General features: G+C 39.9%; 1 protein-coding gene across 1 annotated transcript in view; it reads right to left on the bottom strand.

Moving 5' to 3' along the window:
- The window catches only part of GRAMD2B (GRAM domain containing 2B), a 61,538-nt gene that overhangs the window by 25,566 nt on the left and 21,704 nt on the right, over positions 1-14,268 (bottom strand). The window contains exon 2 of the mRNA XM_085214113.1: positions 7,501-7,889. Within this exon, the coding sequence (XP_085070239.1) occupies positions 7,501-7,889 (389 nt within the window). The remainder of the gene's footprint in view (positions 1-7,500; positions 7,890-14,268) is intronic.

Below are 14,268 nucleotides of genomic sequence, written 5' to 3'. Positions count from 1 at the left end.
CCCTTCAGGCAGGCATGTGCAACGGTATGGACCAGCACTGCAGATATAATGTGTCCAAATTAAACAAAACCAGGTTTGAGTCATCACCAGTTCCAGGAGCTTCTTAAGTATGTCCCAGCACTTGAAGATTAAAAATGGCTCACAGATTCAGCATTTTTGGTGGATTTGGCTACTCCTTTATGTGAATCAAACATGCATCTTCAAAATGAAATTCAACTTAGCTATAGCACACTTCAAATCATAACAGTGTTTGAAGTAAAATTACGGCAAGCTTACAGTACAGCAAAAAATGTTATGCATTTTGATGTGCTGGCTACACACAGACATGCGTGTTTACTGAGAAATATGCAGCCCTGCTTTCCAATTTGATAAAGGAATTTGAGAATAGCTTTGAAGATTGTCAAAAAAATTCATCAGTTTTTTGGTATATTTGTGTCTCCATTTTCAGTCGACATAAATATATTTTCAGCAACGCTTCAAATGGAACGTAGAGTTGCAATCAGACATCCAACTGAAGGAAAAGTTTCATCATGACTCTTCACTGGACTTTCATATGACCTATCTTATGAGAAAAAAGTATTCCTTGTGCCACAATTACATTTTATTCATGTCATCGCTTTTTGGACATATGTACATTTGTGAACAACTGTTTTCAAGGATGAAGCACAGGAAGAGTAAAATTTTATCAAAAAACTCTGATGAACACTTGAGAACTTACTAAGAAGCACAACCTCTTCTACCAAACCGGACAGAGATGCATTAGTTTCGCAAAAATATGGCCACACACTGATTTTATCTTTTTGTTGCTGTTTTTTATGCTTTATTAAAAATATTAGAAAAACGTTTAGTAACTTGTATACTTTAATTTATATTATATATTTTATATGCAGCCCAAGGCAATTCCTCTTCACTCAGTGCTGCCCAGGCAAGCAGAAAGGTTGGTCACTCATGCCTTAGGGAAAAATGTTCCTTCATATTTGGACTGGAACATGCATTCTTTTCATTCCCCACTTGGCTGGCAGCTTTAAGGTGGAAAGTTTTTTCTGATTACTAGTTCTGCCCTACCCAGCACAAGAGAGAATCCCAAAATCATAGTTTCTATTGAAGAAAAAGTATGCAGCCTTAGATTAGGCCACATAGTTATCCTTAGCTTCCAGAGCTCATAGGAAGAAGGGATCAGAAGGTAGAATTTTTTTACCTATGATTTGTTCAGGATGTAGAAAACAGAACAAAGGCACTTATGTATCTGTGTAACAAGTATCTACCAGTTATATCAGGCAGAAACAGCATAAATTTCTCTCTGGAACAGCACAAGCATCCTTATAAATGAGGCATGATCACGAGAGCAGAAGTACAAACGTTTGCCCTCACTCTCTGAAGCTACATCTTTGCCTTGGAAAAAAAACACAAACATGCCTCCACACGATATGAGACTTGCCTGCCAGCATTAACTGTTTTTGAAAAAAGAAAATGTCTGTAGTTATACTGGACTGCATCACGATTTAAATAAACAAATAATCAAGCAAACAAAACCGCAGGCACAAGCAACTATATTAGTGACTGCTATTAAGAAGGCAAAAGTGTGACGGATTACAGAAGTTTGGAAGCAAAACTACATACAACTTATTTCCTTTCCCTATCCTCACAGTTAGGAACTAGGGCTGCCAGGAATCACTTGATCACTTCTGGTTCTTCAATCTTTTTACATAATAACTCTATAAGCTGCACACAAATTGTTTTAATAAATGCATAGCCAAAAAAAAAAAAAAATTGATTCTTCGATTTTTCAATCAGGATATTCATGAATAGAAGTATGATGAGGTTTTATCATGTAGCATTTTCTTTGATTGCTGGTGTTGACAGCAGGTGATCTACAAGCATTAACGAGGTTTCTCTGCACAAAAGGCAATTAGTTGTGCACAAAAAACTTAAGGGAGTTACTTAAAGGAGTGCCGAACTACAACATTTGGTTTTGTAGGTTTTCCAACAAGAAAAGTACACAACAAAGACTAATGTCCAACTGAGATGAAAATAATTATCTAATTGTGTCCATGTACCCTGTTTCATCATACTTCATTAAGGATGGAAACTGATTGAAGTGAAGTAACTACTGGAGGCTCCCTGCTCTCCAAGAGTCTAACAATGCATATTTTCCCATAATTATCTCTGCAATCTATAATTCATGTATTTACAGACCTGCTTATGTATTCACAGAAAAGGACAATATAAATTTACCTAATACAAAAGTTATTGTTTCATAGTATGAAATACTGTTACACTCAATGGTTCTAACCAGCATTAATCACAGCAGCAACTTTGATTGTAACATATAAAGCATATAAAGAATCATTTTTCTTTCACAGTCTTGAAAAATATATTATTAGAATCAGATGTAACTAATGGTGACCAGATCTCTGTTGTGCTAAGCTGTCTTTCTATTTTCTGCATCACAGGACACTGATTCTGAATGCTCTGTAAATCTTCATTTTACTGAGCTTTTCCATGGTCTACATGCCATTCTGGAGGGCAGTAATCAGTCCTTCCTACGCTGGCCTTAGCAAATTTACATGGACTCTAAGATTTCCAAAGATCTAATGGGCAAATATACAATTTCATTACACATTAGACTTTTGTACTACAACATTGCTTCTTGTCCAGAGGAAAGCCAAACAAAACTTCAACTAGTGCAGAATAAGTTGAAATTGCAAAGTTATCTTCAAGACTACAGGTGGTCTGTTTAATAGGTAGACTAAACTAAAAAAAAAATAACGAGAAGTAAGGCAAAAGAATTATTAGTAAATTAGCAAGGAGGAGGGAAGCAGAAGCTAGGCCACTAACCAAGTCTAATGAGGCACACATTAATGACTTGCAAGATTTCCTTTCAAATTGAGTTAAAAGTCACACTTTAAGAAGGAGAAAGAGTGCCAAAGCAGCTCACTTTCCCAAGAAAAGACTATGCAGATTTACCAAGCTATAACTGTACCAATTTGTTTGCCAGCATTAGCACCAGTAGTCTCAAACCTAGCGTTTCTTCTATGCCAATATTGCCAGACGGCTCAATCACTGAAGTGCCCATAGTAGGAATGGATGTCTACAATAAATGTACCTAGGAAGGATTGACTCTTGGGAGTATCAGGAGCTACTGTTTCACAGTGAAATATCCAGACGTTTTCTACCAGAGAGGAGGAACGCTTCATTCTATCTGTACATCCTCTGTCCTGCTGAGTTTCCCTGCTGCCCACCTGCTAGTTTTTCTGGAAGCTTACTAACTGTCCTTACTGTAGCCTGTTATTTTGCAAGGATAGAGGCTGAAGAACATCTGTGCCAGGTAGAAATTTTATTTGAGGGCTGAAGGTTTTGTCATCTGCTTCAAGACGCAGTGAAAACACAGACTAGCTCTAACACCGCAAGTTTACTTCTTTTATCCCAGTCTAGTTGAGATGATAGTTGAGATGGGTATAAGCTTCCCAGTGAACCAATGTAGTACACGGATGTGGCAACAACCATGTACAGAACATGGAGACCATTGGTCCCAGCAGTGGTATCAGAAAACATGGTATCACCTGTCAAACACCAGCAATCAATCCCAGTGCCTAACGCTCATCTGCAAAGAGTATGAAGTGGCCAAGAAGCAGTTCTCTTAGACCACAAATAAAGAGTAAATGCAGTACATCTGGGAGTGTTTCAGGCTGATCAGTGATGCACTTTGGTACAAAGAAAAGACTAGTACAGATTCATGAGATACATATGCACTTAAACATGACACAAGTTTGTTGTTTGTTTGTTTGTTTGTTTTTAAAGGAAAGCTGCCTTGTAACTTAAGCATGTATATACATGAACAAAATAAGAATAGGAAAAAAAAAAAAAAGGACCAATAAAAAAAATTTAAGAACAAATAAAAATTGTCCAGATCAGAAAAGTCTATTATGTCACACCTGAAATGGAAATGATTCACTTTACAAACGTAATCTTATTTTTCAGGTCACACAATGCAAATGACACTATAAAGAATAAGGAAGAACTAACAGGGAATTAAAAAAATAAGATGCATTGTGCTTTTTAGTATAGAACATATTGGTAGGCACACTCCTACGCTGCCCTGCAATCCTTGAAAAACAAACAACTAATAATAATAATAAAAAGACCGAAGATAAACACACAGTAGGAGTTTAACTGCTGGAAAGGATCTGGATCAGAGCTTACAACTTCTATTGAGTAATAAATAATCATCACTTACCTCTGTCCTTTTTATACTTCAAGTAATGTAGTTAAAGACAAATGTTAATGAGTGGTGTTTATGTACAAGTCAACCAATTAAAAATCTCTTCATTTATCAATTGGTAAGCACTTTTGAGATAACATCTGTTATTGCAGCATAACACAGAGAAAAGCACCATAAAAATCACATTCTCTCTTTTCCCAGAAGTACATAATATGAGTGTGAGCATTTTCCGCTGCTTTAAGTAGTACATGTTCCCCAGGGCCCTATTCTGTTCAAAGAAAAAAAAGGAAAAGTTTCCAAATCTTGCGGTGTCGTACGTCTCAGCTCCTTATTTGTTTCAGTTATACTCAGTAGCTGGATGCCACCTTGTGCCTGCAACATTGCTCCATTTAACGTTAGCAACACCTTACCATTCAGTAATTCAGTACATTTCCCTAAGTGCAGTCAGATTTAATGGTCTCAGGATAAATACTACTTGTGGAAACCAAAAACTTCTGTCTTGGCACAACATAGTGAAATACATGTGAAAAGGGAAAAATGCTGACACTGGATATGAAAAGAGAAAGATGCTGACACTGAATATGCACTGCATGTTAGTACGTCTCTGCCATTTCTCCTTAATGCATGGCACTGTTTCCAATGATACAACTTCTTTTTCAACAGCAATCTCTGCAGTGAGGCTTCCAGCTTCTCAGAGCAACATCACAAGTGTCCCAAGAACACACACCACCTGCAAGTCAGAGAAATAAACCTCTACTCTATACAGTGCAACAGTTAATTCCTTTCTGGTGCTGGGCCACACATCAGCTATTCATGTTAGGATACAACAGTCACTGGTGACAACTTGGAAGTGTTTTCTGCCCAGTAACTTACAGTTCACTTGCAAAGATCTCCACTTAATAACGAAGTTCTGGCACAACACTACTTTGTATGTGCATAATAACAGCACACATCCTTCTGTCCAGTAGAACCACTGGGGTATTTTGTTCTGCAAGTGTCATGCAAGCTTTGTAGAGATTAGGTGCCTATTACTGAATATGACAGAGAATCCCATTTCCTAAATCAGTTGGAACATGTTCAAATTTTCCTGTGCAAAGTTTCCTTAATCACGGAACAGATGAATGTAATCTCAGATTGAATCTTTATATCAGTGAACTAAAATAAAAACTTCCACAGCTTCAATCCATCAGGAACACCTGGGAAACTACTGTGGCTGCAGAAGCATTTTGAGCTATAAGGTCCACCTTTAAAGAGAACAATATTTCAAGCATACCCTCAGGAAGTACAGATAACCATACACATAAATCTCCTCCCCTTGAACTTTGGAAAATGTTAAGATTCCGTGGTCCTCTGCAACTCCAGTGGAATTTTTTTCAAGGAGAAGCCAGCACAAGCCCTGCTGATAGCACACTGTTCCCTGGCTGTACATGAAGTGAAAGAACACTCCCTCCATCCCAACATGCATGTGCTTATTTATGTTTTTGTTGTTTTTTTTTTTAAGAAACAAAATCTTCAGCAATTTAACCTTCTGCTAGCTCAGCTTTGAGAGAGTCAAAACCAAGATGCAGTCTTTGTTCTTCAGCTGAACAGTCTCCTTATAGTTGCACTTCAGTCAAACCAATGTTACTTTGCCTTTGACATTAGCTCAGGGCCTAACACAGCACTTCTTTGGGAATTCACTTATCAGTTAAAATAGGATTGGTAAACACATTCCAACTTTGTTTCCAGCCATTACATACTAATACAATATTCTAATTTAACATTTCAACATTTTCTGCTACTTCAATACTTTCATTCTCCTGTTGCCCAGCATTACTGAACACTTTGTAGCCTGCAGAACAAAAAACCAAGACGCCGCCCCAAATGATACCTATGTTCTAGGTGTAGGTACAAAAACTGATGGCTAGGAATCATAGAATTGCAGGGCTTGGAAGGGACCTCAAGAGATCACTGAATCCTACCCCTCTGCTAAAGCAGGTTCCCTATAATAGGTTGCACAGGTGGGTGTTCAGAGAGCTCTTAAGCATCTCCATAGAAGGAGACTCCCCAACCTCTCTGGGCAGCCTGTTCCAATGCTCTGTCACCCCTACTGTAAAAAAAGCTCTTCTCCATGTTAGTATGGAAAACCCTATGTTCAAGTTTTAGGCCATTGTTCCTCATCCTGTTGCTATGGACCACAGAGAAGAGCCTGGCTTCATCCAATTGCCTCCTGCCTCCCTTTAGATATTTATAAACATCAATCAGATCCCTTCTCAGTCTTCTTTTCCCCAGAACCATATCCAGGTTACTTGACCTTTCCTCATACCAGAGATGCTAAAAAGGAATTTTCAACATTTATCACGCTGGTTAAGACTTACCTCTAAAACTACACTAGATTCACCTCTCAAAGATGGGACAAAACAGAGCATCATGTAGCAATTTTGACATTACATTTTTTTCTATGCTGCCTGGTGTTCCTGGCCCCAAGTGCAGAATCAGACACAAATTTTGAATACCTGAGTAACTTCAAGAGGTTGCCATATTTCTGTGTGGGGATAAGGACACAAGACTTGAAGTCGAAAGGTTCTAGAGGTCATGGAGCTCTATCTCCCTTATTATGTGAAGTCACTGATGTGACTGTGCCACACAGGACTTCGGACACTTAGAATAAGCTTTGATTATTGTTGCTCTCTGACAGGCAAGTTATTTCTTGCAACTGCGATACAAACTTTGGGAATGCACCTACTCGAAGAGTGGGGATACAGCTGCCGACAAAAAAACACAGAACTTTGCAGACTTTCCCTCTAGAAAGGGAACTTGCTGCTTGTAACTTGTTCTCCTTTTTCTTTCTTTCTTTCTTTTTTTTTTTTTTTCCCTGGAGATTACATCTGTTTGAAGAAAATACTTAGAGGAGAAGAACCTTAGGAGCAAGTAATTTCTTCCTTCATTCTCTCCCTCTTGAAAAACTTCCTCTTTTACGAAGAAGCTGCAGCCCCTGGACTCCACGCCTCGCGCTGCTCGGTGCCCTTTGACAGCCAGCCCGTTCTCCCTCCCCCCGGAGCATTTTTGCTGGGTTCAAGCCCAGCCCCGCTCACCATGAGCACTTTTTGGCCGAGTTGAAGGCTTCCGGAGGAGCGGAGCACAACTCCGCGATCTGCCGGAAACCGCCACGGATAGCGGCCGCGCTTCGGCGTGACGCTCTTCACCACTTTCCCTTCAACTTCGCACCACAGCCGTAGCGCACGGACCCCCAAGCCCGCCGGGCCGTCCCTTGGGTCCGCGCCCCTGGCCCTACTCACAGATGCAGGGCGCTCCTGTGTTCCCGCCGGCCGGCCGGCCGCCCAGCCTTCCACTCCTCCGCATCGCAGCGCTGCTCCGTCATGAGCACCATCGGCACCTCACTGCGCGACCCTCCGCCGCCGCGGCGGGACGGGACGGACCGCGCCGCTGCTGCTCCCGCCCCGGGGCGGGCCCCGCCGCCGTGGAGCCGGAGCGCGGAGCCGTGGGCGGAGCGCGAAGGAAGCTTTGCTTGAAACGGTTCCCGCCTAGTGGTGAAGCCGGTGGTGGAGCTGCTGCGGCCTCGGTTATGCGGCGGGACGCTGCAGCGCGAGGTGCTGCTCGGGCAGAAGATCTCCTTTATGCCAGGGCAGCAGAGAAGCGTCTTTGCACGCAGCGGAGGTTGGAAGCTCTAGTACGTGGGCTCTGTCACCCACTTGCCATCTCCGCCAGCCGTCCCTGCCCCATCGGGGGCTTTGCTGGCCGTGAGCCCTGTCCACCTTTCCGGGGCTTTGGAGGATTTTCTTTGCTCTTTCTCTTCTGCACCATCCCTGACTTGGTTGGTCAGCAGTGGGAAAGTAGGCTACAATAGAAGAAATCTAATGTGTTCCTGCACTCGGTGCTTGTCAGGTTGTAGGGGAATCTTTGCACAGGCACAGCTGCCAACTGGCAGCATTTTGGTGCAAAGCACTTTGCATGATGAGCACAAAATGTGAGTGTACATATAAGGGAAATGCTCTCCATTACCTGATGAATGGTTGAGTGGCTGTTCAGTGTGGGGAGCATCACACAGAAAGAGCCTGTGGTTTTAAGGAAGTGACCCGAGAAAGGCCAAAGTAGCATCTCTAAGCTGGGGTCACTTTTAATGACTTAACATCTTAGAATATGTCCTTGAGTTAATAACTGCTAATAATAGCTATCAGACTTCACTGGAATTTATGGGCAAAATATATACATATTATACATATATACAATATATGCAGTGTTCTCGGTGGATATTAGGATGGGATATAGGTGCAAATACATGTTTTAGTGGCACTACTCAGATTCGTGGATTGCTTGATGCTTGCACAGCATAAAAGAGGAGGACCTCAGTATTAAGAAATGTTGCATTATATTTGGGAACTTACTCAGGGGAAACAGCAGATAAAGGTTAAAAGGCTCAGAAGTGCTGCTGCAATTGGTTGGGTGCACAGAGCCTGCAGAAAATGGGATTGAGTGGTCTTAGTTAGACTGGATGTGTTTTATCTCCAATCTGATCAGCTGTAAAGAATACGTGACAAGCTGTGCAGAAAGGAAGGAATTTTAAATAGTTTATTTTCTGGGATAAATCATTAACTAATATTTTTCGCATTATTTAGTGTAAAAACCAAGGCCTATGTGGAAAACAATGACCTGTAGGTTATAAGCAACATCATCCACGCCTGTTACGTCCTGTACCTGTGAAACTCCTTCTCAGCCTCTTGCTGTCCTACTCAGTACCTGAGCAGATTTAGCACTGCTTGCAGAGCTTTGCAGAGCTGAGTCCCATTCATGGAAAGGATGACAGGATAGGTCTCACTTCAGCCATTTGGGCTACAAATAGAGCAGGTACTTACTTATAAATAGGGCTGTCTTCCCACATCTGCTAGGACCCAGGATCCTTTGCTTGGGTGCAGCAGCTTGTGTGAGGCTTTGGGTTCCCTAGGAATAGTTCTCACTATCCGTGTGTGCTACCATGGTGTACACAGTATGTCTGGAATCAGTAGGAAAAGTGACTGCCTGTCCTCTGTCTTGTTTTTGAAGGCTTTTCATTATTGGGATGCACTAAGAATGCATCAGTTGCTATTTTAGTCCCCTTGTGTTGTTCTGCTCCCTCCAGCAGTATAATGCTGATTTACACTGTTGTGAGAATCTGACATACAAATATTTGAACAACAACAACAACAAAAAAATAAAATAATAAAAAAAAATCAGTCACCTTCTGAGTTCTTTGATTTTCAATCTCTGACAGATTTAGCTACGGGAGAGAAATGCTATTACTGCCTGTTTTGCTCTCTCCTCTCCAGAGATTAATTCCTCAGCCATAGTGACATAAGAAAAGAAATAAATCTCTTGTCTCCTGGAGCTTTGTCTCTATTCTAGTTTTGACCGGCTCTGTTACTGAGGTATGCAAAGCATTCTGCATTGAATAGCCAAGGTATTTGCTGTAAAAAGAAAGTTACATTGAAATAAATGGGTGCTTGCTACCTAGCCATTGGAAGTGAATAATGCTTGGTGGCATATAATGATATCTTTACTCTTGTCAGAGCCTTGGTTCTGGCAAAGTTTCAATTCTTTAGTGTCTCTTTTCTATTACCTTCTGTTAATGTCAGTGGAAGTAATAAGGGCTGCTCTAGCTTGTTCTTTTTGGAGGGTTTGAAAAAGAAACAGTAGCCAAGCTTCATCAAAATGTGCGTGGTGCAGCGACTCCAGAACAAAATAATGCATTCCAGTGTAAGAAAATTCTGAATATGTTCTGTTTATGTGGGTGGAATATGGTCAAGAACTTTGTTTTTATTTAGTAAGGCACAGCAAATCTTACATATGCAAAAAAACCTGCAAGGGATCTTTTACTGTTCCTGCCCTGAAAAGTCTATATTAAAGGGTGAAATAGCAAAGATGTAAAGGGGGAAACAACAAAGTATGAAAAAGTAGAGTTGAAGTAGTATGAAAAGCTGTTATTGTACAAAAATAATTTCAGTTACATACCAAATCACAGAGAAACAAAATTGCAGCACAGTGGCTGGATCACCCTTCATTATCCCAATTTCAATGTTTTCTTTTTCCATGGATGTCCAACCTTTTGGCTTGCCTGGGTCACATTGTATAGAGGGAATTAATCTTGACTCGCATATACAAAGGTCGCTCCAAAAGTAATGCCTTCTACTTATGTCCATGGAAGTGAAATTAGATACGAAGAGCAAAAAATAAGTTTGATAGAGCAAATTCTCAGGTACAAGACGCTATTTTTTCCACAGTCAGCATTAGCTATGCATTTTCACCAGCAATGAACAGAAGTCTCCATACCATCCTGATAAAAATCTGCACCAGTGGAACTGATCCACTGTCAGTGTCACCACTGCTGAAATGCCTAACTTATGCTCACTTCCATTGTTAGGTCTACATAATTGTTCAGCAAGCATTGAGAAATGTCAATAGATGCAATTTTTTCTACATGGAGGAATTCAGTGACACACCTTTACCCACAATTCCATGTTGGACACTATTTTACCAGGCCAGCTCTTTGTGTTGTATGGCAATGGAATGTTGGTGGGAAGGTTCACCCTTGGCTGCCATATTAGCAACATCCTCCTCTAACATCATGGTCCAATATAATAAAATAGGAGGGATTACTTTCAGAGCAGCCCTCATTAAAAATGTAATTAATGTCTATATGTAACAAAATTATTTTAATGTTCAATATTTTCAATTAAAACAAATGAAAAAAGGGCAACAAACTCATAAAACTAGTGGGGTATATGACCTTTCTTTTGTGAAACTAATGTATCGGTCTGGTTTGATGGTAGTGGTTGCAGTTCCTAGGGAATTCTCAGAGTGTTCATCAGATATTGGTGATGCAATTTTACTCTTCCTGTACTTCATCCTTGAAAACAGTTGTTCATGAATGTGCATACTGTCAAAAAGCAGTGACAAGAATAGGGTGTGATTGTGAAGTGAGGGATATTTCTCTCTCTTAAGAGAGGTCTTATAAAAGTCCAGCAAAGAAACATGATCAACTTTTTGATTGCAATCCTATACATTCCACTTGAAAATTCTGAGGTATCTATGTTGATAGAAAATAAAGTCACGTATAACAAATCAAGGTTCTAAATATTAGAAGATTGCTAGTGCCAGAACAGTGAGTGTGCGATTCTATAAAGAGTGAAAAGCTGTTTTGCCCACCTGATCTCTGTTCCCTGCCTGGATTAATATTTTAGCAATTTATTCATTTTTAGAAGTGTGAGATTATATATAGAGACCTAAACCAGATGATAGGTTTCACCTTATCTTTTTGCTAGAATTGTGTCTACTTATCAGTTTCTGTTGTTGTTGAAAGGAGCCTAGCTTACTGCAGAGGTTCAGTTACCCTTTTGACGTAGAGTTGGATGTGTAAGGCATGTAAAGTAGACTGCATTCATAGCTAGATGGAGAATTTCTCATCACAAACTGTGTGAGGAGTGCTGAGGCTGTTTGTTGTGACTGAATTCTGAAGCAAGTGAATGCAACAGACTACACTGCAATTATACACTGTAGCATCCAGAAAGAAAAGGAGAGAGATTCTCTCACAAAATTTATGGAGTGTTAATGATGTGGTGTAAACCTCCCTCGTAGTGAATGTGTAACACATTGTACATGTACTCTATCAACACATTTACTTCCATTTTGATACCCATGCCCTTCACACAACAGACTGTGAAGAGCTGCAGGATGTACACTGCATACTTACACAGTGCGAGAAAGGAAAATGCATTAAGTGCATTAACACACCATCACGGAGGTGACTCTAACCCTGGCCTGACCCCAGGCATGCACCCATTGCTCAGGAACTGTCACATCAGTGTGTGATTAGTATGGCCTGAAATCAGGACATGGGGATGGTGCAATGCAACGATAAATAAATTTATGGCAACTGTGCATTCTGATATGCATTCTGATAATTGTCTAAACAAAGCCCTCTAAACAGGGACGTGTATTCAGTCTGGCTTTCTGTTTTGACAAAGGAATTTGAAAATAAGCTTCAAGACTGATATATATGTATATAGTATACATGTGACTTCATTTTCAGTCAACATAAATATCTTACCTGTGAATTTTCAAATGGAATGCAAAGAATTGGTATCAGATATTCAACTCAAGAATTGATCATGTGTCTTTACCAAATCTTTGTAAGACCTCTCTTAGAGAAGAATAATATCTCTCACTTTCGTTATCATGACTTATTCATGGCATTGCTTTTTGGCAGCATGTACGCTTGTGAACAACAATTCTCAAGGATGAAGTACAGGAAGAGTAAAATTTTATCAAAAATCTTTACTTGTGCCTTGAGAACCTACTCAGAATTGCAGTCATTGATGCTAAACAGACACTGATGCATTATTTCAAAAGAATCAAGCTCATATATCCCACAAGTTTTGTGTTTGTTGCTCTTTTAATGTTTTAGTAAGAAATACATATTTTAGAAGGAAGGTTTTGTTACTTACATACATTAACGATGTTAATCTGTTTTATAAGCGGCTCGAGACAATTCCTCTTTACACAATGCAGCCAAAGGAAATAGACACCCAAACCATGCCCCAGATCCTTCATGAATGGCATTGTTAGAATTCTGTGATGTGTAGATCTTGTTATTTGTAGTGGAAGTATCAAATCTCATGGCAGCAAAATTTGTGTTTTTTTTTTCTTTCTTTTTTTTCCCCTACATTTATAACTAGCGTTTAATTCATTGGTCAGCTAAGCAAAAAGACCTAAGTAAATGGCGTCTGGCATGGAAGTGTGGATGAAGTAAAGGTATGTCACTGAACTCCCCATGTGGAAAAATTGTACCCAGTGACATTCATTGATGCTCGGTGCTCGTCGCTTGATCTCCATAAATGCTCATCAAGCATCAGGAGTGGTGCCTTTCAGCAATGGTGACAGCTACCATGATCAACTCCACTGGTGCATGCTTTTGCCAGCACGGCACGCAGGATCTTGCTTATCACTGGTGAAAATGCATAGTTAATGGCGGTGACTATGTTGAAAAATAATGTTTTGTAGGCAAGAATTTGTTCTATCAAGTAGCATTATTGTGCACTTTGTATCTGCCGTAGTTTCCATGGACTTAAATAGGAGGCATTACTGCCTCCTGAATGTTATCCAAGTGACTCTGGGCATAGATTACATGGACAAAATTTTCAAACTAAGCGCACCAAACAGTTTTCAATCTAAAGCACCAATTTAAGTGTCTAATGAATAATCTGCTTATATGTATACAATTGAATCAGCGTGTTGTAAAGATGTATACAGTCATACCTCTTTGAAGGGATATAGATGCATTTACACATCCATCATTTATGATGTATACATTTTATGTTGCAAGCTGTTAAGCATTTTTTTTCTTATTCTGCTATAGGCAAGATATCAATGCCCAATCACAGCCAGAAAACACAAGCGCAGTGTTTAATTGATTTAATAAGACACCCAACCAGAGGGAATGTTGAGCACACTTTTGACATCCATTTCCATCACTGTGCCTTTAGAAATCTTAGCTTCTCCATGCAATACTTTCTTTTCTTATTTTTCAATGTTGCCACTCACCAATGCTGACAGAACTTTTTGTCTGTAGTTCTGATAAAACTGGCCAAAAATCACATTTCCTCTTGTTCAATGTGTTCTTTTCAAGGTCATTCTGAAGATTGGTCAGCACCACAAGACTTTAAGTTTTTTTAAAAATTTAGAAGATCTGAATGCAGGATATTGGCTTGCACTATAGAGGTAGGTTCCAATGGTTGACATTTCTTTTTTCTTTCTTTCTTTCTTTCTTTTTTTTTTTTTTTTTTGGTCAATGTTTTGTCCTGGAATGCTGGGAAATCTTTTGTTGAGAGCAACTCAATACATTCATAGTGATAAAATGCTTCATATGTGTGTCCAAATCTCTAAGCAATTATGCATGGGTAACACCTCAGCTACAGCTCCAGAGTCTTAATTTGATTCTGAAATCAGTTCCTCTCAGTGTCAGGAATAACATGCTGCCATGGTGATAAGCTGTGAGCTTCCCTGTCTGAAATGTT

This window comes from Meleagris gallopavo, chromosome Z, assembly GCF_905368555.1.
Source record: "Meleagris gallopavo chromosome Z, MGAL_WU_HG_1.1, whole genome shotgun sequence".
In the NCBI taxonomy this organism is placed as follows: Eukaryota; Metazoa; Chordata; class Aves; order Galliformes; family Phasianidae; genus Meleagris; species Meleagris gallopavo.
Note: the sequence above shows the minus strand (reverse complement) of the source record. Positions and strands in the feature narration are given on the sequence as shown.